At 42.8% G+C, this 27,138-nt stretch overlaps 1 protein-coding gene and 1 long non-coding RNA gene across 2 annotated transcripts in view; one reads left to right on the top strand and one right to left on the bottom strand.

Moving 5' to 3' along the window:
- RERG (RAS like estrogen regulated growth inhibitor) overlaps positions 1-25,585 on the bottom strand; it is a 95,138-nt gene extending 69,553 nt beyond the window's left edge. Inside the window, exon 1 of the mRNA XM_064421363.1 lies at positions 25,451-25,585. Within this exon, the coding sequence (XP_064277433.1) occupies positions 25,451-25,511 (61 nt within the window). The 5' untranslated portion in view covers positions 25,512-25,585. The remainder of the gene's footprint in view (positions 1-25,450) is intronic.
- LOC135301109 (uncharacterized) lies at positions 1-26,971 on the top strand. Its single transcript, XR_010362840.1, has 4 exons — positions 1-145; positions 17,943-18,212; positions 24,103-25,853; positions 26,421-26,971. It is a non-coding gene; the product is annotated as an uncharacterized LOC135301109 (long non-coding RNA).
- Positions 26,972-27,138: the final 167 nt, after the last annotated feature.

Here is a 27,138-nt window from a genome sequence, read left to right on the forward strand (position 1 = left end):
GGCTAGGTGATGGAGATCAGCTGATTGCAGCACTCCCTTTCAACTGAGACTCCTAGGGTACTTAGGGCAGTCTAAGTTTAGCAAAGATGCTCTTTGGGGACAGGGATGTGCCCTCAGCAGGATGGGATGGAGCTACACAACAAAGGTAAGCATCCTGCACAGAAAGCAGTGACCGTTTGTGGATGTTCCTGGAGCAAATTTTGTGATTTTGTGTCTGGATACCAAATAGGGTTTTTCATGTCTTCCCAGTGCTTACATCAGTTCCACTAATGTAACACACTTGTGGATTTATGAGAGTGTAAAGCAATCCAAAAAGCAGCGAGAACTGTTTCACATTATACAGTTTTGCAGCAGGGAATTCAGGGAAGGCTCTGTCTTCTGGCCACAGTCAAAGGAGCAAATCAGAAGCTCTTGGGGAATTCAAACTGGACTGGCTGGGGCAATTTTTCTGTTTTGCATTTCTTGTGTAGAGAGCTACTTGAAAAATTTCCAGCTAACTATTTTCTTTCTTTTTTTTTTTTTTCCCCTTCTGGAAAATTCCAATTCATGAAAATCAACAAGTTTCATGGGAATATGCTGGTTTTTAAATAAAATATTTTCATTGCTCAGAAGAGCAAAACGCAATGGTGATGACAAGGTCAAGGAATGTTCTGATATTTCATTTCAAGCTTGTCAGCTTTAACATTTCATCCTGCATAAAATTTTAAACAGAGGCAAAAAATGAACCATGACTTATTTAAGTAAGAAAATTAGTTTACAGTTAACTTGTGGAGCTGGAATCAGGCTGTGCAGAAAATAACAGGCCTTTTGTAAAACTCCAAAAATCTACTCCTGCTGGTCTCACTAGGGAATTTTATCCTGGGTCAAGGAGCTGGAGATGGGAGAGGGGAGAGCTGTGAGTGCCCACTGCTTGGTGCCCACTTAAAGAATCAAGATACTGCTGTTAATAGTGAGTTTCAGAGAGGACATCAGGTCATTGTGTATCTCTAGGCATGGACCTCGTTGCTAATACCTTTCATACAGCTGTGTCATAAAAGCTATGGGATTAGATGCTTTGTCTGGAAAATCTACTCTCAAGCTTTAATTCACACCTATCCCTTTCAAATACTAACTCTGCATTACTTGAGTGCCCCATTTTAAATTGTGGGAGTGTGACTCTAATAAATCCTTAACTGGGGCCAGTGAGACTATGAGCCCATTTCTGTGAACAGTCCTGTATTCGTCCTTCTGATGTGGGAAGAGATAAAATATCACCAATTTTGTTTTTAATTAGTGGTCTCTGCTTATGAGCACAGCTAAGTTCACCTTCTATAGCTGCTCCTGTGTTTTTCCTTTTAGTAGGGCAATAATATTGATTTCTTGGAGGGCTTTGGGGTTTTTTTGTTGTGAAGCAGGAGTGAGTGGTGTTACAGGGGTTGCATATTTGGTTTTTACACTTGCAGTAAGTTTTAGAAGATATGCTTGTCCTGCAGCTCAAAATGTATGTGAACATGAAATACTTGTAGAGCTTAAAGGGCGTTTGTAAAATTTAGAGATTCATGGTCAGCTTCTGGGCTAGAAATATTTATTTTTCTATATTTTGTCTAAATTAAGCAAAGGAGCCCATTTGAACTCAGCTGAATAAGAAAACTGCTGTTGAAATATGGCTTCTATGCAGAAAGTGTCAATTTTGTAACAGAGCTATACATTGATTGCTTCCTACATGCAAACTGTGACCAAGTTGAGGGTAGAGGTGTTAAATTCAGCACATGTTTCTTGTCTGGAGATGGGAGAGCAGCTCAGAGCACCCTGTGAGGGCCATGTGTTGAGGTTGGCAGTCAGACTCCCCACTCACAGCCCTCCTTTTACATGACAGCAGACAAGGCTGATGTGAATGCCTGTCTGAACAGCATGGGAGCAGATCTTTGGGGGGTTTTTCCCCACTTCAAAGGCTCCTCCCACCATGTGAGTCAGGCATTTTCTATCATTTATTTAGCTCAGCTCTTAACTTATTTTATTCATACCCAAAGCTCCAAAGAGCCTTTTATGATTTGTTTCACAATGTCTTTTCTACATGCTTTGGAGAACGAGCTGAGAATCCAATTTATGACAAGGTTTCCTCTCATCATCAATCACAGAAGGGACCCCAAGGACCATTGGCCCAACTCTGGGTGTTGCAAAGGATGGCAAATATCTGATGGGATCTAACTTGTATTCAGCTTCAACCACGCCACCTGGGTTATGGCAAATAGAAGCTGATCTGTATAAGGTAGTCAAAAAACCCTTGAGATGATGTAAATTTTCCTAATTCATTATGGTGTGTGTTCATGAGCTTGTGGGCCTTCAGCAGCTTTTCTTTTGTTGCCTTGATTATTTTGTTAATCTTAGTTTGGTTCAGCTGATGGAAGAGGTCACTTTATTTCCTACACTGGAGACCATGGGTGCATTCCCATGCTATGGATCACCTCGAAGTGCTTTGTGAGAATGCTTCCCCTACTGGGCTCTGTGCTTTGAGAAAGGACTTGTCCAAAAATTGTCAGCTGTGTTGAAGGATACATTTAAATCATCAGCTTTCTCCTAGGAGCCACAAGGCAGGGAATGAGGTTTTTTAGCTCACACTTCACCAGGCATCAGAGCTGCAGCACTGATATAGCAAGGCAACAGGTTTTTGTCTTTTCTCTCTGGGGCTAGCCAGGCTGTGCCATCTGTTCCTGTGTGCTGGACAGGGCCCAGGGAAGTGCCAAGCACAGCAGTGAGGTCTTAGAAAGTGAGAGGTGAGGGCGGATGAAAAGGAGGTTCCAAGCTGGGCAGAGGAAAGCAAGACCAGAAAATGATGAGCAGAAAGGGAAATATGCAGGGAAAAGAAAAATTCAGTCATGTCCTACATGTCTTTGTGTAGTCTGTGCCTGGATTGGTGTGGCTTTCATTGCAGTGTCAGTGGTCACTCTGCTAATGTGAGAAGTGAGTTTAGGAACTCAGCAAGTGAAGGAAGGCAAGAAGACTCCCAGGTGAAGAGATGCAGCCCTTACCAGAGATTGGCCTTGGCTTGTCTGACCTTAAAAACATGCAGGTCCTAGGAAAAACTGTGTTTTAAAGGGATGTGACTGACCTGATGCCATGAAAAGAAAGGTGGTGCCTGACTGCAGTCAATGGAAAGCACCAAGAAACCTTCCTAGGCAGAAAATTTTCTGCACTGAAGGTTCAGCGTTTGGGCCTGAACTAGTCAGTGATTTCTCTGCTGTTTTCATAGATTTTTGGCTTGACTCATTTGTGAGTGGCCCCTCTCCAAGAAAAATGTTATGCTGTTTCTATGGGATACACAACAAGCCCAAGTTTTTCCAGGATCTGATAATCCTGCTTTCCTTGTATGCCTGTGTAAGTACTATGGGATCTGGTAACTCTCTGGTAGCTGCTGGTGCTGTATTTGATCCTTGCACATAAACACCACATGCTACCTAGAAAACATGGACAACCTTTAGGGTTTAGCAGCAAACGAACTCCCTGAAGATACAAAGCCTGTCCCAATGAGGCATTTAGTGTGCCATTCTATAGTCCTGAGCTCTAGCTACCAAAAACTTTGCTTCATTATCTTAACTCTGCAAATCTTGTTGCAGAACTTGTAGGAGAAGTTGTGTAAGGTACTGAAGCCCCTTCAGACAGGGAATATGATCATGGTGGCTTATAAACCAGGATGTGAAACTTCAAATAGACATTTCCAAAAGCCATTTGATACCACACAGGCAACATAGTAAGCTTGTGGTTTATTCTGAATCCCTGATGTGGGAAATGAAACATTGAGCTCTTGGAGATGCATTTTTGAGCAAGGACAAATACCTGAAAAGGAATTCAACTAAATTATAAAATACTAGGCTTGAAATCAGGACAGCTATGCAGAGTATTCTGGGATAGTCATTAGGCTTCAAATTAACACTCTCTCTCTATTTCAGAGAAACTTCCTTGTTCTCTGGGAATGTTCTTTGCAGGACAGCTCCTTGCAGGTTGCGCTCACCTCAGAGCTGCCTGTCATTGCAATGTGCTGAAGATTAATTAGGTTCAGTGTACTTCTAAGGCTCTGCTTGCTCATCTTTGCCCACAGCAGACCAAATTCTGCACATGTTCTCTGACACACCTACAGCTGCAAAGTCCCTTTGTATGCAGGCAGAAATACTGCAGAAAGGCCCTTTGTCATGGGCAGCATATTTAAATTTCTCACCTGGCTTAGGCTGTCCTAAGTAAACTGTATGGAGCAGGGTGTCTGTATTTGTTAATAGTAAATTTTCACACTTACAGGAGGAGTAGCATGCTCTTTATTTCTTGCTTTGAATTGACTTCTGACTAGGTGGCTGTCTGTAGTCTTGGTTCTTGAGGGGAAGCATCCTTAATTCTTACTGCACCATGATGTTTGCTGGCAGGTTTAGTGCCTCAGCCCTCCTGGTTTCCACAGGAAAAGGGCACCAGGTACACATTTAAGGACTAATAAGTACCACTGGGATATTGCGTGAAGATGTTCTGTGGGACAGAAGTTTCTACAAGGAAGAGCTATTTCAGATGAGTGCTTCAGTGCCAATGGGAAAAACATAGGGAGAGGGTTTAAAATGGACTGAGAGGAAAAACATTTTCTTTGAACCAACTCGCTGAGTCTCCTACATTCCATTAAGAAACATTTTATAACCTCCAGTCTTTTTAAAGCAAGAGTATGAGCCTGCCCCTCACCACAAAAAGAGCAGAATTTTCTTCTACTTCTGTTGGAAGACAACATGCCTTTTGCTTTTCAGAAGAGTCCTGGGGTATTCCTGGGTCAGGTATCAAAAGTTTGGGGACGTGGGGGTAGTGTTTAAATGAGATGGGATGAAATGCAGGAGCAGGGATTTGCTCTGTAGGACAGAGTGGAGGCACCTAAGTTGTGGAGTCTGGGTAATCAAGCAGGAGAACCCAGAACTGAAGGCTCCTTGAATCCTCATGTCCTTGAGGAGATTCCATGTTCTGCTGGATGTCCAGTGAATGGACAAGACACTGGACTTTGAAGATACTGCTAGAGATGTTAGGACAAGAAAGGGAAGGTACAGGTGAAAATACAAACTCCTTAGCTTAAAATATTCTCATTGATGGCTTTTTCTCCCCTGGGAAATGGGCATTTTGCATATTCACACCCCCAAATGTTTTTCTTAGACATGATCTTTATGGTCTCGTTCTTTTACAAGAAATTTATTTTAACATTAAAATAGATTGAGATAAAAATAATGTAGAGGCCAAGAAGGTATCCACAAAAGAAATCTCATCTGCTCCCAACTGTTTTTGCACAATTGCAACACAAACTGACGTGTGAAGCTTCTCACTGATGTGGCATTCAATTTTTTAAAGGCCTAAAAGGATTTATTCCTCACAGGCTTTTTTGAAGTAAACTTCTAGTCTAGCAATTACACTAGAGTTGAAGTGACTGACCTAAGGTTATACAAGAAGCCTGACAGATACACAATTTGAATTCAAGCAATTGGTTTTCAAAGACATCTACTCCTGAATGACAACTACATCACAGGTAGGCATAGGTACCTCAAACTAGCTCAGGTAGGCACTACATCATTTACTTTGTCCTAGGTGCTGTTTGGGTAGTCTTTCCCAAATAAAGAAGTTTGCCTCCCTTGAGGGCTGCCTTGCATCTTCCACAGTGTTTCCTGCAGATTGAAAAGTGGGAGAACAGAAATCTTCTGCTGGGCTATTCAAGATTTTATTTGAAGCCTGATGATCAGCAAAATCATAACATTAGTACAAGCAAATGGCTTTCTGCTACATCTAAAACACAGTCTGTAGAAGCATGGAAACTCTGCAAGTGGTTTCTAAGAAACATGACAAAGAAAACCCCTCACAGAAAGGACGTTCAGGGAAAGTTCTTTAAATTTAAGGAGAAACACTTCCCCTGAGTCATAACTACATTTAACTTCCATATGTCAGATATTGTAAATTCACAGTGAGCCCTGTGGAAGGGAAGAATGATGCAACTGATTCCATGTTGTCAGAAGGCTAATTTATTACTTTACTATACTATATTGCATTAAAGAATACTGTACTAAAGAATACAGAAAAGGTACTTACTGAATGCTAAAAAGATGATAATAATGAAAATTCCTGACTCTCTCCAGAGCCCTGGCACAGCTTGGTGCTGATTGGCCAAAGAGTGAAAACAACTTACACCAGAATCCAATGAAACAATCACTTGGGGGTAAACAATCTCCAAACATGTTGCACATGTGAGCACAACACAGGAGAAGCAAATGAGATAAGAATTGTTTTTCTTTTCTCTGAGGCCTCTGGCTGCCTTTCAGCTTGCCAGCAGAAAAACCCTGGGTTGAAGGAATCCTGTTCAGAGAATGTGAATGCCACAGTCAGAGAAGGAGGAGGTTGTGGCATAGAGGAAATGGGAGGTTCCTCCAGGAAAAACCTCAGATGAGCAGTTGCTTCTTCAGGCATCTGCTTGTAGGATTATGCCAGACATAAAACTTTGCATCCATATGGTGCACTGCAAACAAGGCACTCGCTGCTACACAAACATCAGCTGATTTCTGCACATCCTTTGTTTGCCTTCTAGCCAACCCTCTAATCTCTGCTGGGGCTTGCTGGATCCTGCCATAATTAAAGAGGAAGCAGGAAATTAAAAGGTGCTGTGTTCTTCAGGGACAGGGATAAATTGAGGTACAGGATGACTGTGACTTGCCAAGACCACACAAGGAGGGGGAGAACCCTCAGATTATTTCCCAGTTTGGAGCCCCCACTGGGAGATGTGGGACTTAGAGCCATCCTGGTGGCAACATGTAAAGCATCATGGAACTTGGAAAGTGCATCATTGGACTCTTAGTCTGGATAATCTCCTGCCTAGCTGTGCCCCTTTGGCACACAGGGACACAGGCAAAGGATGTCCTCAGAGTAAACCACCCTGGGCTGGGGCACAAGTGGCTGCACACCTTCTTCTTCAGAGGCTTCATGTCCCTTTTAACTGACTTAAAATTATAAATTCTGAGTGCTCAGGTTGGTAGAGCTCCTTTGAAGAACACTGTGGTCCTAAAGGGGGTTTTGATAAGGGTGTTTTAAAGCACAGTGGTGTAGCCTGAAGTATTTTTTTCCAGTGAGACAGATCTTTCTGCTGCTTGGCTACAGACAGATAAGGTTTTTTTACCTAGGAATCTGGGTAACTGTTTAAAAAAAAAGATAAACCCCCCAAAACTCCAAAATGAACAAAAAAAAAACCCACAAAAAACCCCAAAACAGCACAACCCTAAAACCACAAACTTGTAACACTTTGAATAGCTCTAGCTTGAAATATTATTTCACTTCTGAATAAGCATGTTTGTGTGTTATCTTCTTTTATGAGGGCTGAACACCCTTGCTTCCAAAGGAAAAGAACACCTTATGGATGGCCCAGCCAGCACAGAACTGTGCCTTCCAGATAAACTGCCCTTGCCAAAGACAGCAGCCAGGCAGAAGCAGAATGAAACATAAGCCAGTAGCTTAAGAATCGCAGTGAAAGAGATGCAACTGCCCAGATTTTGCTCTCCATTTCACTGGCATTGCTTTGTGTGCTCAACCTGCTGCAGATCTTTCTACATTTAAGAGACAATTCATCAGTTTAGCCTTCAGATCTACCCAATAGTGCTGTGACTGTGGTGAAAGGAGTCCTATGTCAGAAAAACAGTCATTTTATGCCAATTTTGTTTGGTTTTAATACCTATGCTGGGACTTTAAGTGCTGGTTTTCTTTAAGGGAGACCTTTGGAATAGGTTAACTCAAGAAGCTTTTTGATTTGTGGAGCTGAGTGCATATAAAATCATCCAGATGGCTGAGAGCCAGATGCAGTCTTCTTTAGTCACAAAAGTATTGTCATTTCTCATGACTTAACTGCAATGTTTTTTTGACATTTGCTGCCTTTTCTGCAGCCCTGACTGATGGCAGCAGACACTGTGAGAATCTCAGTGTTTGTTTTTTTGTTTGAAAGCCCATGGGGATGGATGTGTGTTCAGCCACAGTGATTATGCAGAGAAGTTTGAAGATATTATGCAGGTGTGTTCTGAAACTCACACACAAATAGAAGAATCTCAATAGCTGAAACAGGAGTGCAGGAATTCCTTTCCACCTTCCCCTTCTTGTATTCTATTCCCAGGAGATTTTCTCTGTCATCCACACTTTGTACCTCTATAGCTGCCCCAGGACAATGACTTTAAGCATTTCTCTGAGCTTAATAAAACCTCCTCCTTGTGTCTCAGCAGGAGGTGGTAAATAACTCCAAACTGATCAAAGATTTTTCAAGTTTATATAATAAATACCAGAATTAAGCAGAATTAAGAACAGATCCTGGAAAGCTAGTACCAAGGTCTCTTGCTGTCAACAACAGCTCATTGTGGTTCATCTTGAGAAGCAGTTACTAGAGAGCATTGTAATGTTACTTCAGACCTTTACACCAGCCTGACTTTGAGGTTAAATATTGAAATATATGCATTTTTTCTGGCTGCTAATTAACTGTTGGTGTAAACACACGTGGACTTCAGAACTGTCATTCATTTTCTCTGTGCACATAAACATGATCCTTGCATTTGCATTCATATTGAAACTCTTCTCTGTAGCAGTTAAAATTCACTGGGAGTAGCTTGGAACATTCAGGAGGACTGGTATGAATGACACCACAAATCTCCTCTGATTCCCTAAGAGATTCAAAAATGCATGGAGGTGTTCTCTGCCTATATTATAGGATGAAAATTACTAAATACTCTATCAAACTAGTAAAGCAGATAACTTTTTCTTCCTTTCTAAACAGATTTTAAGCCCCACTGCTCAAAAAGGCTCAAGCTCTTCTCAAAATCACCTGTATCTATTTCATACACAAAAATATGGAAATATGTTGAGGGAAAGCTTTTCTAAAGAAAGAGAAAAATAACGTGACATTCTAAATCTGTAGACATTTCCTGTATATTTGCTAAAGATCAGACTTTTATGACTTGCTAGAGGTATAAAATTAATATGCCTTAGATTAATAAAAGTACTAATTTCATGCTCCTGCAAGCCACAGGGGAAATGATGAATCAATGGAGCTTCTGCAAAGCAAAGGTTTGAGCAGGAGAAGTGTGGCAGGATGTGTTCCCAGGAATGGCAGAGAGCTGTAAGATCCCCTTCCCACTGTTCTTCAGCAAAGGAATAACTTGAAGGGAACAGGAAATAAAAAGATACCAAGGGGAGGCAGTGGGAATCCATAAAAACCTCCTTTGTAACAGCACAGAGAGTCTAGGAAAGACCAGGGAATTTCAGACCCTAAACTCCTGTGCACAGGGACAAATGCTGAAGGGGTGTTTTGTTTAACCCAGCAGATGCACCAGGCAACAGTCAGACTGATTAACTTAACACTTGCACAGGCTGGTGATGCTGCCCTATAAATAGCCTTTAAAAGTTTTAAGTTCCAGAGACTTAGGGCTTAAGCAAACAAGGTACAGTTTAATGGGAATGTCATGACATATAGGACTACTTACCAACCCAAACTTTTTCTTGGTTTTTTTTTTTTTTCCTGCTTTTCTCTTAGTAACGCACAAACCAAAGTCCAAATGTGGACATACTCCCAGAGTTTTAGGATTCTGCAAAATTTAAATTTGACTTATTCTCACTGGGATAACAAATTTTTCATCATGGCAATTCTGGACAAGGTGAAAAATTTGCTGTTCAAACAGTTTGCTTCAGTATTGCAGCGCTGAAGTAGAAAGTGGAGGGAGCTGGAGGGGAAGGGCAGAGGAAGTACTTTATAAAGAAAAATTGCATGAAACTCGCTTTCTAAGAGAAGATTAAATTGTAGTTGTCCTTAAATGAATTATTTCCCCTACAGCTTGTTTCAGCATCAGGCGAACTGCAGAGCACTTATATATTCACTTGTTGCTTTGTGGGGAAAACACAGCAGAAGAGACAATTATCAAGTTGTGTATAAGGCTCTGACTTTGGGTAACACAAAAAAAACCTCATGTCAGTTTTGTGTCATTACTGCATGCAAATAACACTCATCTATGCTATATCCCCACAGTGTAAATGCATTTTTTAATATAAATTTCCGGGTGAAAACTGCACTAATGGTGGTAAATGGGGCCTGTGTTGGTGGTAAATGTGTTGAGCTTTGACAGGGAGATACTGTCATATTTTCTGAAAAATCTTTGTCCAGCATTCTTCTCCTGGGAAGCTGAGAAGCCTCAGAGAAAAAGGAAAACAATAATTATCTGATTTGCTTCTCCTGTGTTTTGCTGCTTTGGAATGTGTTTGGATGTTATTTACCAACAGCTGCTTGTTTCATTGGTTTCATGTGAATTGTTTTTACTTAATGACCAATCACAGTCAAGCTGTGTCAAGGCTCTGGAAGGAGTCAGGAGTTTTCATTATTATCTTTTTAGCCTTCTGTCTGTATCCTTTCTCTATTCTTTAGTATAGCATTCTTTAATATAACATCATAAAATAATAAATTAGCCTTCTAAGAACATGGAGTCAGATTCATCCTTCCTCTATCTGGGGACCCCAAAAACACCACACTTTCCACCCCTAATCTAAGTGAGGCGCCAGCAAATCCGTCAGAGGACATGTATTGAAAATATTTATCACACTGCTACAGTAAAACAGGCTATAAAGTTCCAGCCAAGCTAAACAGCAGTGTCCTGCTGGGCTGATGTAAATGCCAGTGCCTGGAGTGCCCCGTGCTCATGGTTTGGGGCAGCCTCAGCTGGAGTCTGAGCATAAAGAAAAGCCTCCCCACTGCTCTGCAAGTGCTGGACCTTGGGAAGGCATTGGGATCCCTGATTGTTTTAAAAATCTTAAAAGCATTTGGCTAAGAAAACATCTAGAAGTAAGGTGAGCACCCAAATTAATGTGATGCACTGACAGTGGTTTCTGGGGCTACTGCTGCATGGTATATCTATACACTATATATTACATATATATATATATATAATATACTGAGGGTATTATCATTGTTTCCCAAGCTGCTCACTGTCCTGACTTGAACATAGTATTCCAGCCTGGCACTAAAAAGAAAAAAAAAAAAAAAAAGAAAAAAGAAATCAAAATAAAGCAAGCACCTAACCTTCACTTGAAGTGGATGAAAAACTAACTCTTCTGGAACAGCCTCTGTTAGGACGGTAGATAAAATAGAAAGGAAAAATTATACCCTGATGGTACCCTTACTTGTAGTTGCACTGGATGGAGAAAAGATGCAGAGTGTAAAAAGCTCCATCAAAGCCCAAGCACAGAGAATAGCAAGTTTCACAGTGATGTGCAGAGATGAGGTAAAGCAACTAAGACTTTGCCACTAATCTCTGATGCTGGGAGCTGCATTTTTTTTAGCTTCCAGAGCTGCTTGCCAAGACAAATCTGTTTCAGATAAGCTAATGGAAAGGCAAACTTAATCCTAAATTGCTATTTGCTCTTCATTTCTTGGGGCTTTTGTCTCCCATGTATTTCATTACTTCTTCAGAGAGTCTGGGCTCAATTTTATTTTTTTTCACTACACAGCTTCTTGAAAAGAAAGTGTCCTATATCTAAGGCTAGAATATCTTTGTGAGGAAAATTTAACTTCTACCTGCAGCATGTGACACACAGCTTGGAACTTCCAGAGGCATTGGTTTGCTATCAAAAACAGGTACACTTTCAGAGGCAAAGAAAAAAATACCCTTGCTGACATCCTGACCCCACTCTTGCTATGTTTTGTGTTCCTGCTTTGGGGACTGATAATACTAGAACACCTGGGCAAAGCTGATACAAGAATATTTTTTAACACAGACACACAGCTATTTTTTGTTTTCCTAACCTTGTTCTTAGAAATGTCTGTATTGCTTCTGCAGACACCTTCCAGTAAAAAAAGCAGCCTGGAGCAGACACCCAGGATGGAAATGTCAGGACTGAAGAGTTAAACCTAAGCAATGTCCTAAGAAACTGAGGAGGGTGCTGGTACTACCCTAACACTATTTAAGGCTACATTAAGAAATTTTGCTTTCAGTGAAGTCTCAACTGAAAACTGAGGTGTATCCTGACAGATGACACTCATCTCTGTCAGAGAAAGAAATGCAGGAACCCACTGACTTTACTTAGGTCTTCATTTAGAGACAGCAGAGCTAAATAGCTCCTGGTTTAGGACCTATGATCCTGACATGTCCTGTGCTAGTCATTACCATTGTCTCCCCATTATTTTAATTACCAAAGCTCTTAGCAAATCACCCCTTTTTTTTTCTTTTTTTCTTTTTTTTTTCCTCCTCTGAGCAGTCCAAGCCAGGCTCATGTATAAGTACCACACTGCTACTGAATAGAAAATCTCATGACTGTGGGCATTTTCTTGCTGTCCTGTGATAGGAAACCTTTTTTTTTTTTTTGAGTGCTTGTATCTAGAAGATGAAGACACAAGGCTGTGGTAAGCCTGTATTTATGTGACTGAAAAATATACCATGCTGATAGGGGCAGTTTGAATCATTCAGACAGCAGGAAGACTCCTTGGTCCAAGGAGTCAGCATCTAGATTGAGCTGGAATTGGTCAGTTCCTTTGTGGTTTTGTTCAGTGTGTCCTCAGTTAGTGAATCAATGCTGCTGCAAGGGTGTGTTAGTGCTGTGCTATATAAACTCTAGTGCTGCAGCAAGGCAAGAGTGGAAAAAAAGTGTGAACTATAACTTTTTCAGATGTGTTTTTAGAGAATTTATAGGAAGTGCTCCAAATTTTGAATGCAAAACAATGCGGCACCTATGCCTGAGGAAACAGCACACATGCTTTTCCTGGGCCTGTGGTTTTGCTTGCTTCTAAACTGTGTTTTGTCTTTCAGTTCATTATATTTGGGAATATACTTTTGGGGATTTTGGGAAATGCTTTTTGGGAATCTGCTAGCATTGGTTGTGGGGCCACCCAGACATCCTCTTTCCCCCTGGGAGGAGGCAGAGTGGGCCATGGTCCATGGCATGACTGATCCTGCTCCTGGTGGCCCTGCTCCCAAGCCCACAGAAATAAACACAGCCTTTTTCATTTATTTTCATATGTCAACCTCCTCCTATCTGTGAGGGCCACAGCATTTGTTCAGGACACTGCACAAGGTTATTTAGTCTAGCATTTTGTGGAGCCTTGAATTAATCTTTAATTTTCCATAACTAATGTTCTGTATTAGCTTTGCAAATAATCCCTTGAAATTTCCATCTAGTTTTGAAGACTTGTAACTGAAGTTCATCTTCTGTGACTTTGCTTTTTCATCTTCCAACAGTGTTAGCTTAAGGTTTGTCTTTCTAAATCTGACTGCTTCTACATTTCCTCTTTGATATGTGCAGATTTCCTCTGTGCAAGCTCTCCATTTGCCAGTGTGTTTTTAAATCTTACACCTTGTTCAGAGGTAAAAATATTCCTGTTAACATGGGTCACTGGAAAGCTATGCATTTTTGTTCTGATCTCCATGAGAAAAAAAATGCATCTGTATTCTGCTCTTCTGTGTGCTCCTGTTAATCTCTGTTCTTGCAAATAAGCCACTGCTGCACAAATTGTGCTGTTCATTTTAATGAGTTCAAAAGCATAAAATTTGGATGTTCTCATTAACATCCCTGCAGTGCAGTCCAAACATTGACTCGGTGAATACTTTCCACCTAGTGCCATAAAGTTATATGTTAAATAAAACCAATACAGAAAATTATATATATATATATTCCTTAAATACTTAATATTGAATCTTAAGATTTCATAACAGTGTTATGAAGATCACCTGCCTCATCAAATGAAGAGAGGGCTCCATGTGCTTATTGTGTAGGAATAAGCAGATCTATAAAATACAAACACTACTAAAAAAAAGGGAAGTGGCCCAGAGGAGAGGATCATGACTATAGCAGGGTTTTAGCTCAAGAGGAATTAAAAATACACTAAGCACCAGGGAAAGATTCTTAATTTAATATACTCATGGTCAACAAGATCATATATTTTAAGTTAGGAAGGGTTATTGCAGTCCTGTTCTCTGACCCCCTTGCAATAAAGGACATAAAATGTTTGTCACTGGGGAAATTATTTAATGAGGAATAAAACCTTTAGGTGTTCATGAGGCACCTAGAATTGGACAGGTTCTTCACTGCTGAGAGCAGCAGGGCAGAAAACCCTGCACTGGCTGCAGGGTACAATAGTGTAGACAGTCCAGGCTCCAGGGTTGTCTGATACTGAAGTGTGCACCACCTGTGTGACAATATTTAGGGTTTTTTTCAAATGCATGGGCTGAGGGAGCTGCTGTGATTTAGCTTCTGGAGACATGGGTGGCCTCCTACAGCAAGGGGGTGAATAGCACTTGTTCTAATGGTACAATTTTTATTTTTTTAGAAGCAGTGGCTGTGATGTTGTGCTGAGAGGTACAGGGATAAAGTGGAGGTGGGACAGTCATTATGCAGAGACAGTCTCCATTCCATATGACCCAGCACCTCCATGCATTCATGCACTTTTCTAGGCTGTTTTGTGAGTTTCTCTGGCATATCCCTTGCTCCTCAGAAAGCCTGCAACCCAACTGGGACCTAGAGGATGCTACTCTGAGCTCCAAGCTTCAGCAACGTAAGTTTTTCTACAGGTCAATACTCATACTGGAAAAAACCCAAACCGAGCCCACCACATTCATTTTGTTCTCCAAATAAAAGAGCAAGATTAAAAACATCCTTAAGTCTCCTCAGAAACTGCAGGGGTGCAACAGGTCACTTACCAAGTGACCCAGGTGCAGAACTATTCTCAGTGGTTCAGCACTCTGGGAGTCACCCTGAGCATTCCCTGTTTGTGACTGGCCTGCAAACCTTTTCCTGAGAACAGTCTGAGATCTGAGAGCATTTTTGCCACCAGCAGGTTCAAAGTGTTCTGAATATACCTTTGGAATGTCCCAGGACTGTAGAGCCCTGACTTCTGAAGAGTCACCTGCTGAAATGAACAGAGAGGTCCTGGAATTGCACAATGGCCTGGTACCTCTCACTCATGATGTCAGATTGCTCATGCTTGGAACTGAAGCCTTTTTTCCATCCTCTGCTGAATTATCCATAACAAAAGCATTTGAACTTTCACCAAGAGCAACAGTGTTAATAGGAATGAAAGAAAATAAGCCTACAACCAAGCTTGAAGGTACTTTTGTCATGAGCATGCTTCCCTAAGCCCTGTTCCAACTCCTGCTGTTGGTCATTGTATTTTCCTTGCCTTTCTGAACATGCCTGCAAGCCACCTCTTGTGCAGAACTAGAGGTAGGGTCTAAGGTGGCAATGTGCTGTTTTAACTCAGCTGTGAAGGTCATTCCCTTCTGTTGAGTCCCTTACTTCTATTTGCAGCCAGTCCCTGTCTGTGCTGTGGCACAGGGAACAGAAAATAATACTTCCAGAGCTCTGATGTGCAAACAAAGTTCCTCAGACTGGATGATATTAATATTTTCACAGCTTACTAGAAGGGCACCATTTAGTAAATGTTTAGCCATCAAAGAAATTCTACAAAATGAGCCATGCAACATTATTTTAGGTGAATGAAAAGTCCTTTTGGTACAGGCCTAATGTGAGGTGAGCTATATGATACTGAGCATGGAGTTAGTCTTACTAATACTGAAACTTTGTCCAGCTGGGTGTGAAGACCTGCAGGCAAACCATGATACTTTTCATATCTGTAAAATGTTAGAATTTAAAAAACTGCTAAAAGGTTCTTCTGCATTTTCCACGGTCTGTCTCTTGCCTCATCTTTACCAGGATGCCAAATTATCCTGCTCCACAGCTGATACTTATTGTGCCATGAACATCAGTACCTGCATGTGATTTTACACATAAATATACATCATAGCTGCTTAGGAAAAAGGCAACTTTAATTAGGCTTCTTCATGAAAACTAAATAAAGAAAATCCTATATATTTTGGGGCTTTATTCCGAACAGAACAGGCAAAGTTCTTGGTTCCTTTCTTAGTTTAGAATCCAATATATCTTGGATTTTCAAGCAGCAAAGAGTGGAAATAGTGTGATTTTTTTTTTTCTGTGGAGTCGTAGAAGTCTGCAGAATCATATGTAAGACCTGTCCAAACTATAGAAGTATTTCTTATAGTACAGGTTCCCAAACTCCTCCCAGTCTGCACTGAACACTATGTGAAATTCCACCACAGTGGTACTGAGTTAAATCTCAGGGGCCTCTTTCATGCTAGATCCCAAATAGCAATTAATGAAGAAAACAGTCATACTGAGTGTGTTTAAAATAGAGGTAGTTTGTTTTCATGAGACAGGCTTGGTTATTTCACATGCCGGGTCAGAAAGTGCAAACAAAATTTGCCAAGAAATTACCAAAGTGATGCTGGGGATACACAGTGGTGGGTGGTGGGAACTAGACTGGTTTAATTACACAGAATACTAACAAAAGAGTATTCTTGTGTGAGGTGTTATTATTTAAGATTACCATGGGAGAATGAAGATTAGTATATGAATGTTTGATTGTCCAAGACACAGTTTACTGTAATATCTTGAGACCTATCATGGTCCACATAGATAAAGGTCAAATTTTCTTTAATTGGAGATAAATTTTTTGAAACTTTTGCCTGGAAATAGTCCCAACTGACCAAGACATATTATGGATCACTATTCAATTAGTTCATGCTGGAAATCAGCCTGGAGGAGAACCAACTCCAGTGCACATAACCACAGGAATCCATCTGGGTTAAGCAGCAGTGCTTGGTATCACAGTGCTTGGTATTCTGCTGCTGAGGTTGGCTAACAAGGTGTTTGGTTTGGCACCCATACTCCCATGTCCAACATTTTGTAGTGTGGGGTTTGGTGGGGACTTTTTGTTTGTGTGTTTTCTCTGCCACCCATGGGTCTAATACTGCATTTTTCTGTGGTGACTCTTCAATAATTTTCAGTTTATTCTGCAGTGAAAAAAGAAATAGCTCACTCTGATCTTCTTACACTTTTGAAGTTCTCACTTGTAAAGCTCCTCTGGGTAGGTCAGGCAGAGATCATGGTTGACAGCTCTGTCTAACTGGCTTCCACTGCTCTGGGGAGTGGGATTTTTGTTTCCCAGGGCAGGCACAGGGATGAGCTGCTGACAAAAGCAGCCCTCTAGAGTAGGGTTGTGCAAATCTATGATAGACTATAATATAGTCAGACTGAGACTTGGATGGAAAACATAGCCACATGAAGGGCAGAAAGGAAGTAAAGACAAGCTCCTTTTGTGCTTGTGGTCCTGTGGGTCAAAATGAAATTAAGCCCTGCTGGGGAAGCAGTGAAAGACAGGATTGCCAAATATGTTTTTAATGAAAATAAGTGTTGCTTCTGTGCTTTATTTTGCTGTCAATAATGAGTGTCAGTGGAAGAGCCATAAAGGACGAGGGCTGACAGGGGCTGGTTCTCAGATGCTGCCAGCCTGGGAGCCATCCATCAGGCTGCATCTCAGCAGCCCTGGCCCCGAGGAGAAGTCATGGAAAGGAGCTTTGGCAATGCCCAAGTCCCAGTTCCCTGGGTGATTTGGGACTGCCAGGCTCCCCTTTCCTTCCCCTCAGCTCCCATTCTGGCCCCTTGAGGCCTGCCTTGCAGGAGGGCCGTGCTGGTGGCCATTGCTCCCACAGCCCTTGGGAAAGCCTCAGTGCTGCTCAAGAACTTCCCTCCCTGGCAGAATGCATCCTGTGCACTGCCTACTGCACCCTTCCAGCCTGAAAACTTCCCAAGCCACTTATCCAAACATTCCCCTGTGGTAACACGCCACTGCCTCTGCCCCAGGCCTCTGCTCTGGCTTTCCTGCAGCTTCTCTGCTGCTGACCCCAGAGGCAGCAGAACAACCCAGGAATGTCAGCAGCTCTGTGTGCTTTCAAAGCCAGGCTGGATGTTTTCAACATATTCCCTCGTTTTCCTGCGAGCAGACTACTGTCTAACATTTCTGGAAAGGCAGCTGGAGGCTCCAGCCAATTTCTATGACATTTTAAAGCTGCACATATGTTTAATATATCTACTACTTCCTTCCCCAGGGCTTCATGCTTCTCTTGCCATTCATCTTTTCATGCTGGATGCAGAGAATATGAGTTATCTACAGCATCACTGCCATAACATATGGCACTTCCCAACACCTACATGGCAAATCCATCAGAAGCTGTAACAGCTGCAGACTGACTCCAGCAGCGTGAATGCTCTACCTGGTGGGAAACAGCCATAAAAAAGGACTTTTCCCATTCAGAATTCTGAAAAGGCTACAGAAACAGATGCACCTCCCTCAGCTGTTTTCCTGTCTCCAGGAAGAGGTAGGAGTCAATGAAAACAGGAGGGGCTGGTTTGATCTGAGGTGAATGGAAAGAAGTGTGGGCTCAAAAACAGCAGGCCAGGTGGGGATGTGTGAGGTGGGAGTTCCATAACTCTAGGTGCCAGTGGGGAGCTCCAGCAGCATCCCTCAAACTGCCTGTGGAGAGGGAAGGGAAGCTGAGGGGTGTTCCTGCCCAAAGCTGGAATTGCCTCTGCAGCAGGGGGTGTATAAAAGGCTGCCAGTAACACTGAGCAAACCCAGACTTGGAAAGAAAGCAGCAAATGGATGAGGATGCCACAGTTCCCTCGCCACCTCAGAGCAATTCTTTGTCTCTCCTGCTCACCAGAGCGTTGGGAGTGCCTGCCAGGAGTGTGGTGAGAGGGTACAAACACCTTCAGTCACCAGCAGATAATCACAGCCCTGTACCCAGGGCTCAGCTAGAGCCTAAAGCATTCCATTGATCCTCCTACTTCAGGGCAGTGTCAGTTTTTCATACACCTAACATATTTATTTTTGGGTGCTGTAAATATAAAAGGCTCAAGGGCGGCACAAAAGTAAATCCAAGAAAAGAGGTTTTTGGAGAAATACAGACATAGCTTGTTTCTCCTGCTCTGCCACAAAGCCAAAATAGGTAATTTTACCCAGTTCTATGACCAAGACTAGCTATGTACAGACATAGACTGCTTTCCTTTCTAACCTGTGCAAAGCTGGCTTCAGGCAATGACTGCCTGGAACAGCCAACATCCTCCAAATCCACACCAAGGAATGGTTTCCAGGATCAGTTCCAGTAGGAACCACTTCAGAGTGACTGTTCTCTGCTGCATCACACCACTGCTGCCAGGATTAGTTCACCTGGATCTCATGCCCTGAGCATTTGATGATGCACAGTGCGCTGACAGTGTGGGCAAAGATGGAGCTGGGGATGAGAAACAGAGATGGGAGGAAGCCCAGAGTGAGGAGGATGAGAAAGGAACTGTAAATACAGAGCCTTCCTGTAAAGTACAAAGCCATTTCACCATATGCAGGCTTTAGGGAATATACACAATTCTAGGGAACTGGCAGGGGGAAAGGGGAGGGTGACAGCTGAGAAGAAACAAGGCAAGAAATGTATGTGCAAGGAAAAGGGACTTCAGACATCAGGGAGGTAGCAACAAGTTTGTGGATGATTAAAAACCTTGCTGTTTCTGAAAGGACCTGCATTCTGTGCCCTGCTGGGGAGCAGCAGACTGAACCAAACAGTGCAAACCTTTACCATAACCAGACAAACCATTCCTGGAACTCCATGAGGAAGCTTTGCAGTTGCCTTTGGCAAAACTGCAGGAGACAAGGGGGAAGGGCAGCTATCTTATCAAGGCAAGAGCTGCAGGGGGTGGCTGGGCACAGGGCGAGGGAAAAATTTGTGCTGCATGCATAAATCTTGAATCCTAGCATTCCTTCCTCAGTAATCAAACAGCAGGCTATATTTAGCCCAACCTAAACAACAAAAAAAGAAGAACAGCAGGACTAGTCTTAGCTCCAACAGCTGCCACCAGCTGCTCAGAGGGGATACAGGTAGAGCTGGTGTCAGATGTAGTTAAATGAGATGGAACAGGGGAGGCAGCTATGCTTGAATGAACAGCGTTGGCATTTGGTTAGAGAAATTCTGCATTTTATGATTTCATGGTTAGCCAGAAGGAGGATCAAATGTCGAGCAGAGCATGAATGGTTTCCACTGCAGCAAGGGCAGGGCTATAGTGACCCATGGATGGGCAAACAAGCAGAGGAAAGGGAGGAGGTAACAGACACAAGCAGAGCAAATGTTTGCATGTCTAGCCCAGGTTCCTGGTGTTCCTTCTCTTTAGTTCTAGCATGACAAGATCAACAAGTGCAGTTTTGAGAAAGGCTGTTGGCTAAAGAGATTGTGTGCTAAAGCCACAATGCAACTTATTTCACCAATTCATTAACCTGGGGCTCACTCTCTAAATGGGCATCAACATTATTCACTGAACAGGAGCTTGGGAAGGTCATTTCAATGCAACTGTTTGCTTGCAATATTACTTGCTCCAGGGGGACACATTTGTATTCTTGTTGGAGAAGAAATAATCTTAAAGTTAGTCACCTAATTACTGTTATGACTTATACACATACATGCACAGTCTCTTCAGAGAAGCTGGAGCTGGTTGAAAAGTGTAAAACCAGAGAATGTAAAAATGTGGAGTGTTTTATGAGTATTTTCAGCAAAATAGTACAAAATAGCTTTTTTAAAAAATTTTGCAAAATAGTAAAATTAATATAGTGGGTGTTAAACATGATCACTGAATAATCACTTAAGCATCTGGTTGTCATTTCCATTCCTAAGAACAAAGGCAAAAAAAAATATAATTGACCTACTACACTAGTGTAAGTAAAAAAAAAAAAAAAACCCAAAACAAAACCCACAACAGAAAATCCAGTTTCTTTCCACCCACATTTCTGGATTTCAGAGGCACCTTATTACAGTAATCCATACATCAGTTGGTACAGCTTGGACTTTGAAGATCTTGTGGCAGCTTTCCCTGCCTTACTAGCAGAGCTGTGAGCTTGATAACTAATCACTCCTTAATAACTCATGTTTCCTCTGCAGAAGTCCCTGAAATGCAACTGGTGGGGGAAAATATATGAGCAGGGATTTGTGAAGTAGAAAAATCACTTTGGGCTTCTTTCCCAGTAACCCACAGGGTTTTTTGAATGGGGGGTGGGGTGACGATGAATGCAGTTCTATTTCCCACATGCCCAGACCTTGCAATTGGGAAGTGATCCCTGGTAGTGTGTTTCAGACATATCCCCAAATAATGAAAACAAAACACAGATTTGTTGAAGGACTCTCTGGTTTGGCTGCTACTTGAATTTTTCTGTAGAAACTTTCAAAATCAGGTATCTTTCTCCCAGTTATGTTCCCCCATCCTGGCTTAGACATAGGAAAATACCATAAGCCAACAGAAATATTGGTCTGCTCAGGAGTTTCCCAACTGTGACTCTAAAATGATTGGAGTTGCCGAGATCTTAATTTCTGTGAGGGCACAGGCTCTTTGTGAGGTGACACTCACTGAAATCACTTTTCTGGTCACCCTTTTGCCCAAATGGAAGAATCCAAGCTGTTGCTGGATCAAAATGGGACAACAGCCCTCCATCCCACATATCTGATCACACAGGCACTGGTTTGCTTAGGGGCTGATACATTTATCTGGGGGAAATCTTCAGTAGTGCTCAGCCTGGCACACCCACACCAACAAGACATGTTGGATAGCACATGCTGCAGCTGGACATTGTCTCTTTTTTGGCCAAAATATAAAGGCTCCTAAGCAGAGGTATTTTAAGCATTCATAGTCAACTGAGTTATGAGTTGGAAGAGCATCAGCCATGCAGTGTTATCCAGTACATGCCCTGTTTTTCTCCTCCTGGTTCATACATTTTCACTCCTCTTCAGATTTCTAGGCACATACTGTGTCTTGTGGTGACATGGAAGAACAAGGACTTTAAGTCTTTATTAATTGCTATGACTGTAGTTTTAAAAGGAGCTATTTAGGAAATCCTCAGTTTTGTTACCATAGGAATGAAGCTGTAGGATTCAGTGAAAGAACAATTTAAACAGCAGTGTTTAAGTAATTCACTTCAACTTTAATTCTCCGCTCCATCCAAGCTCCTCTTGGCCGTAAAGAAAAAGACTCTAAAACTCTCTCCCCTCCTCAGTGCTGCTTGACTCCAGCCCAAATTAGGAGGTACAGCCCTGTTATCTCTAGCAGGTCTTAGCAATGTCCCTTCCCACCCACAGAGCACTTCCTCCTCTTCCCAAGTGAAGCAGCTGCAAAGTGCTCCTTGGCTCAGGCAGAGCTCCTCATCTGGCTTTTTTCAGCTGCTTTAAAACAATGTTTATGCAGCTTTTATACAGTAAGAACAGGGTGAATGGAGGAGCACCTAGTGCACTGTACAAGAGCAGCTTGGGATGCTTGTACCTGGTGAGTTTGGCCATTACTCAGCGTAACTCTGGTCTGGGGAAACTCCTGTGTGCCTCCTTCTGAGCCGATTTGCTCTTCTTTTCCTATCTGAAAGGTTTAGGTCTCATTAAGTAAAAAGGCAAAACAGGATAGGTGAGTTGATTAGCCATTCTGCTGGTCTTCTCCAGCAGGCAGGAGGAGACAAGGCAAGGAAGGAGAACAGTGAAAAGCTGGCACTCACATTAGCTTTGCCCCCTGTTTGTTTTTTAAACCTTTTTAAACCTTTGACCCGTGGAAACTTGATAAGCAGCAAGAAAGTGCAAAGAAAGAAACATTTGGTTTTCCCTGGATTTAACTCTTTTGTTAAATCTCTTGAGATATCTCAAAATTTGAGATATCTCTTTCGATAGAGATGTTATCACTGCTCAGTGAGTATATTTTGAGATATCTCTAGTAACAGAGATGCTATCACTACTCAGATTTGTGAGCAGTGTTCTGGTTTCCCACCTCACATTTGGGAGAGCCTTGGAAGGGACTGCTTTGTAGAACAGGGTGTCTTTCATCCTTAAAAACCTGGTATTAATGGTGAGACTGGGATTTTCCTCAGCTCTCAGTAATGCTAACAGGTCCAACAGCTTCTGTAGTGCCTGAGGGACAGCTTTGGCTCTCCACACGTCCTGGAGCACAAAACTTCTTTCTGCACAGCTGCTTTGACTCACTGGCCCAAGGTCTGGGTCAGGCAGTGGGAGAGGAGCCTCTCCAGGACATTGCAGAGTGTGTCTGGATCTCCACAGACGCTGTCAGGTGCTTCAGCCACTTACAGATTAAGAACCTAATGCCTGGCTCTTCCTCAGCAATGAAGATGAGCCAGGAAAGCAAGCCAGTGACCATATTTTGGCATGACTTTCTGGCAATTACAGTGGCCTTATTTATCACCCAAAGTCTCCTTTTCATTGCTTGTGTGCTCCAGCATTCTGCCTTGTGCTCTTGCTTCTGGAGTCTGGCTTATCTTCCAGCTGTCTGGCCAAGTCTGCTCCAGCAAGCTCTGACCACAGGATCCTGTCCCCACAACACATGACAAACTGGCCGCAGGGATAGGGCATGATGTGGTAACACCAGAAAACACTCTATCAACACTATTCCAGCAGGGTACTGCCCACCAGACCCAGCTATCTGGAGGCTGCTTTGTGTCCAGCTCTGTTTCTAGCAAAGGTGTAACAAACAGCACTTCCACAGCTCCCACTGTTGTTGCTGTTGGCTACAGACAAATAGGTATTTTCAGACACCACCCCCCTCACACACACACACACACACACACACTTATTTCTCTGCAGTTAGCCAAGCTGTTGAAACTGGATCCTTTTATGGGAATGTACAAGAGGGGTTTTCATAAGCAAGCTGGAGGTTCTGGAAGGCACAGTTGCTGCTCTGTTCAGGTAGCTGATAGTGCTCTATGGCCTTTCTGCCCCATTAAATTCACCCTGTTGTGCTGCCCTCTTATTTGTGCCTTCACTTCCACATAGATTGGCAAATATGGGCATAGTCAAAAGAGGGGACCTCATTCATTATTTTATGTAATATTTCCTTGCATCTCAAAGGGAAAAAAGGAGAGAGGAGGAAGACTTTGAAGGACTAGGATGTTTTTATTGGCTTTCTGTTTCTTCTGTCTCTCACCCATTTCCAGGGCTACAGGAAAACATTTTTACTAATTATACTACCCTAGTATATATGAAAGTCTACAACAAGGATACAATAGGCAAAAAAGGCTTTTGCTGATCCTGTGCTGGTGTAGCATTTTAACAGAGCACTTCAAAGGTAGTTTTGTATTTTTTAAATATAAGCTCTCAAACTATTAAGAATACCAGGGAGGGGGGGACTCTTTTAGTGTTTGTTTTCCTGCAAATATTTCAATGTTCTCTTACATTATTTTGAATCCAGCTGAAAGACTGGAAAACCACAGAAACCATCAACTGAATGTAAGATAAACCAAAAGGGGAACCACTGAAGTTGCGAAACTTAGGTAGGACAGTGAAATATGAACACAAAAGAGGGGATGGGGTAAAGGCAGCAGGGAAGAAGGAAGAGTTTAAACTTATCCCAGTGTATTATCAGCATTCCCTCAGGCATTCTATTCAAAAAGGTGGAATTTAATCTTCATTGCCTTTGAATAAGCAGTATAATCTCAAAGAACTTCTGCCTCACATATGCCTTTTGTCCTGATAGCTGACAGAACTACTTCACTGATAGTGTTCTGCTAAAATACCTTCAGGGTAAATGTGCTTTTATGAACAACCCATTCCCAAGTTACTGAAACTGTAATGCTTTTATAGGACAGAACCTTGGCATGTGTAACATAAAAGTCACTTTGGGGAACTGGAGCTGGTTGATGGCAGCTGAGTCTGGCTTAATGCTCTTACCAGGACATCCTATCTCCTGCCTTCTCTTGTGCAGATTTTTTTTCTAAAAGAAACAGTATCTTAGTTTCCAAAGTGCCACAGGAGCATGATTAGGCTCAGTCTCCTCATTTCCTCATCCCTGTGGTGCAAGGACTTCTTAGAGTGGTCGTGGAGCTGTGAGGTTAATGCAACATCCCTGAACTACCCGAGAGAGATTGCAAGCCTCACGCTCTGCTCCTCTTCTCACCAGAGGAAAAGCTTCTGTAGGAATGGATTTTTAACATTTATGCCTCCCCCTTGTGTCTCTACCATATGAAATCGACAGACTATGTTTATTTCTCAAAAGATCTCTACAAATACAAACTTTACACAAGGTGCTGCCTTAGATTGCTGGTAAACATGTAAATCCAGGAGAGCATTGAGAACAAAACCTTGAGTTGCTGAGTCTAAAATCTCCTGTGGAAATCAGCCAGAATTACAACTGTTAAAGAAATCATCTGATATTTAACAGAGGATAGGCAGCATAATATTCCCCGCCTTCATCAAGCACAAGCTAAGAAGATACAAATTGAATATTACTAATTCTGTTCCACCACGAAGAATAATGTTTCCACCCACTCCATGAGAAGTGGGTTTGATTTGGGTTGGGAAGTTTGTTTTGGTGTTGTTTATTGTCGGACTTTTTCTTAAAAAGTGATAAAAGTACTTCTATTTGGTAGAATCTAGAGATAACAGCATGAAAAGCCAAAGAAGAGAGAATTCCTGGCCTGATCCCAATCTCCCTGACAAGAAGGTCAGAGATATCCTTTTTTATTAAGAGTTTATCTGCACTGAGGGAGCAAAAAGTTACCTGAAGACAAGCAGAAGAAAAAATCATAAGTCAAACGTACCTGATTTGCCCACGCCGGCTCGACCGAAGATCGCCAGCTTCACTTCTGCACTTTTGGCCATGCTGGAAGGAACACAGTGGTGGCAAACTCCCTCAATTATCAAAAGTGCAGCAGAAGTGTTCCCAGCTCCTGCCTTCAGCTTCACCGTGTCATTGTGACGTCAATGCAGAGCCTGGGGAAGAACACCACAAGGATGGAACTGCAAGGAGCCAGGCTCTCCCCGTCCCCTGCCCACCCCCTCCTTTTTCTCTCCTTTTTAAATAATCATGCTAATTGGTGCTATGTTCCTGCTTTAAGCACTGCAGTAACACCACTGACACATTTGGCATTCTCTGTGCAGAACCTACCTTCAGCTTTCTGGCTATTGCTTCGTTTCACACTGGCACTGTTAAGACTGCAAAAGGTACTTAACAACCCCAACCACCTGCCTTTCCAGGCTCCTAATTATTTATTTCTTCCTTTCTCTTTCAGCTGAAATTGCATATATTTACTGTATTCGAATCATATGCAGGGAATTATTTTTTGTAGAATATATTTAATAGCTGTGAGCTCTCACTAGCACTGCCTGCAGATAGCTACTCTTTCCTTGAGCCCTCCAGCTCCAAAAAGGTTTCAATTACTCAGCAGCAGTTGCCTAAAACCCTCTAAGCACTTGTACCTTGCTCACTGCCCTAAACAAATCCATACCCAGAAAGTTCTCTAGCGCTCCTTATTAAGCTGCCTCGGCTCATACATAAACATTCAGCAAAGCACGGGGTCAGCAGAAGGATGCCAGAGTTTCTGCTACGGCACCTTGAGCACGGCAATTATCTATGCTCACAGTTTTGGTGCATGACCTTGATTGTGCTAACCTGGACAGTGAAATCTGTAACCAAACCTGTCATTGTAGAATGCTTAAAGATGAAAACATGGCAATCGTGATGGTGGTGATCCTCAGCCCTGACTAACGCACCAAATACTCCCCTTAAAGCAGGGTAGAACTTCGCGTGTGAATGCAAACAGTGACGGGTTTGCTGCTGAGCTGAAGTACCCACTTTAGCCATGAATTCTAACAGGGGCGTAGGATGCTTCCCATGTCAGCACTCCTCGCTCTACGGCAAAATGCATTTCTAGCGTGTTATTTGGGAGGAAAAAAAAAGCCCGAAGACTTTTCCCTATACAAAAACGCTTGTAAAAAGAAAAAGTAAAGACACCTTACATCGAGAAAAATCACATCCCGATTGAACTCTGCTGTCTAAATGCTCCTGCTTCCTTTTGCTTGAGAGTATGCGACCACTCTCAGTCCGCACGGACGGTTAAGAGGCAGGAACTGTTCCAGGACGTTGGAAATCAGAAAATGGGATACTCGGGGACTGGCACACCGGCTCTTGCCTCCCGCGAAAGCTCCCAGCAGCGCTGCTGCCCCGCTCCCGCAGCTCCGCTTCGCAATTCCGTGCGGGCAGGTATTGACTCCCAGCCTCCGCTGCTCCCAAACGCTCCGGGCAGGTGCGCGGGGGGCTCCGCGGCCACCGCACCCGCGGAGCGAGCGGCCCCGCTCCGCACCCTCAATGTGCCCGCACCCGCGGAGAGAGCGGCCCCGCTCCGCATCCTCCCCGTGCCCGCACCCGCGGAGCGAGCGGCCCCGCTCCGCACCCTCCGTGTGCCCGCACCCGCGGAGAGAGCGGCCCCGCTCCGCACCCTCCGTGTGC

Source organism: Passer domesticus, chromosome 5 (assembly GCF_036417665.1).
Source record: "Passer domesticus isolate bPasDom1 chromosome 5, bPasDom1.hap1, whole genome shotgun sequence".
Lineage (NCBI taxonomy): Eukaryota > Metazoa > Chordata > Aves > Passeriformes > Passeridae > Passer > Passer domesticus.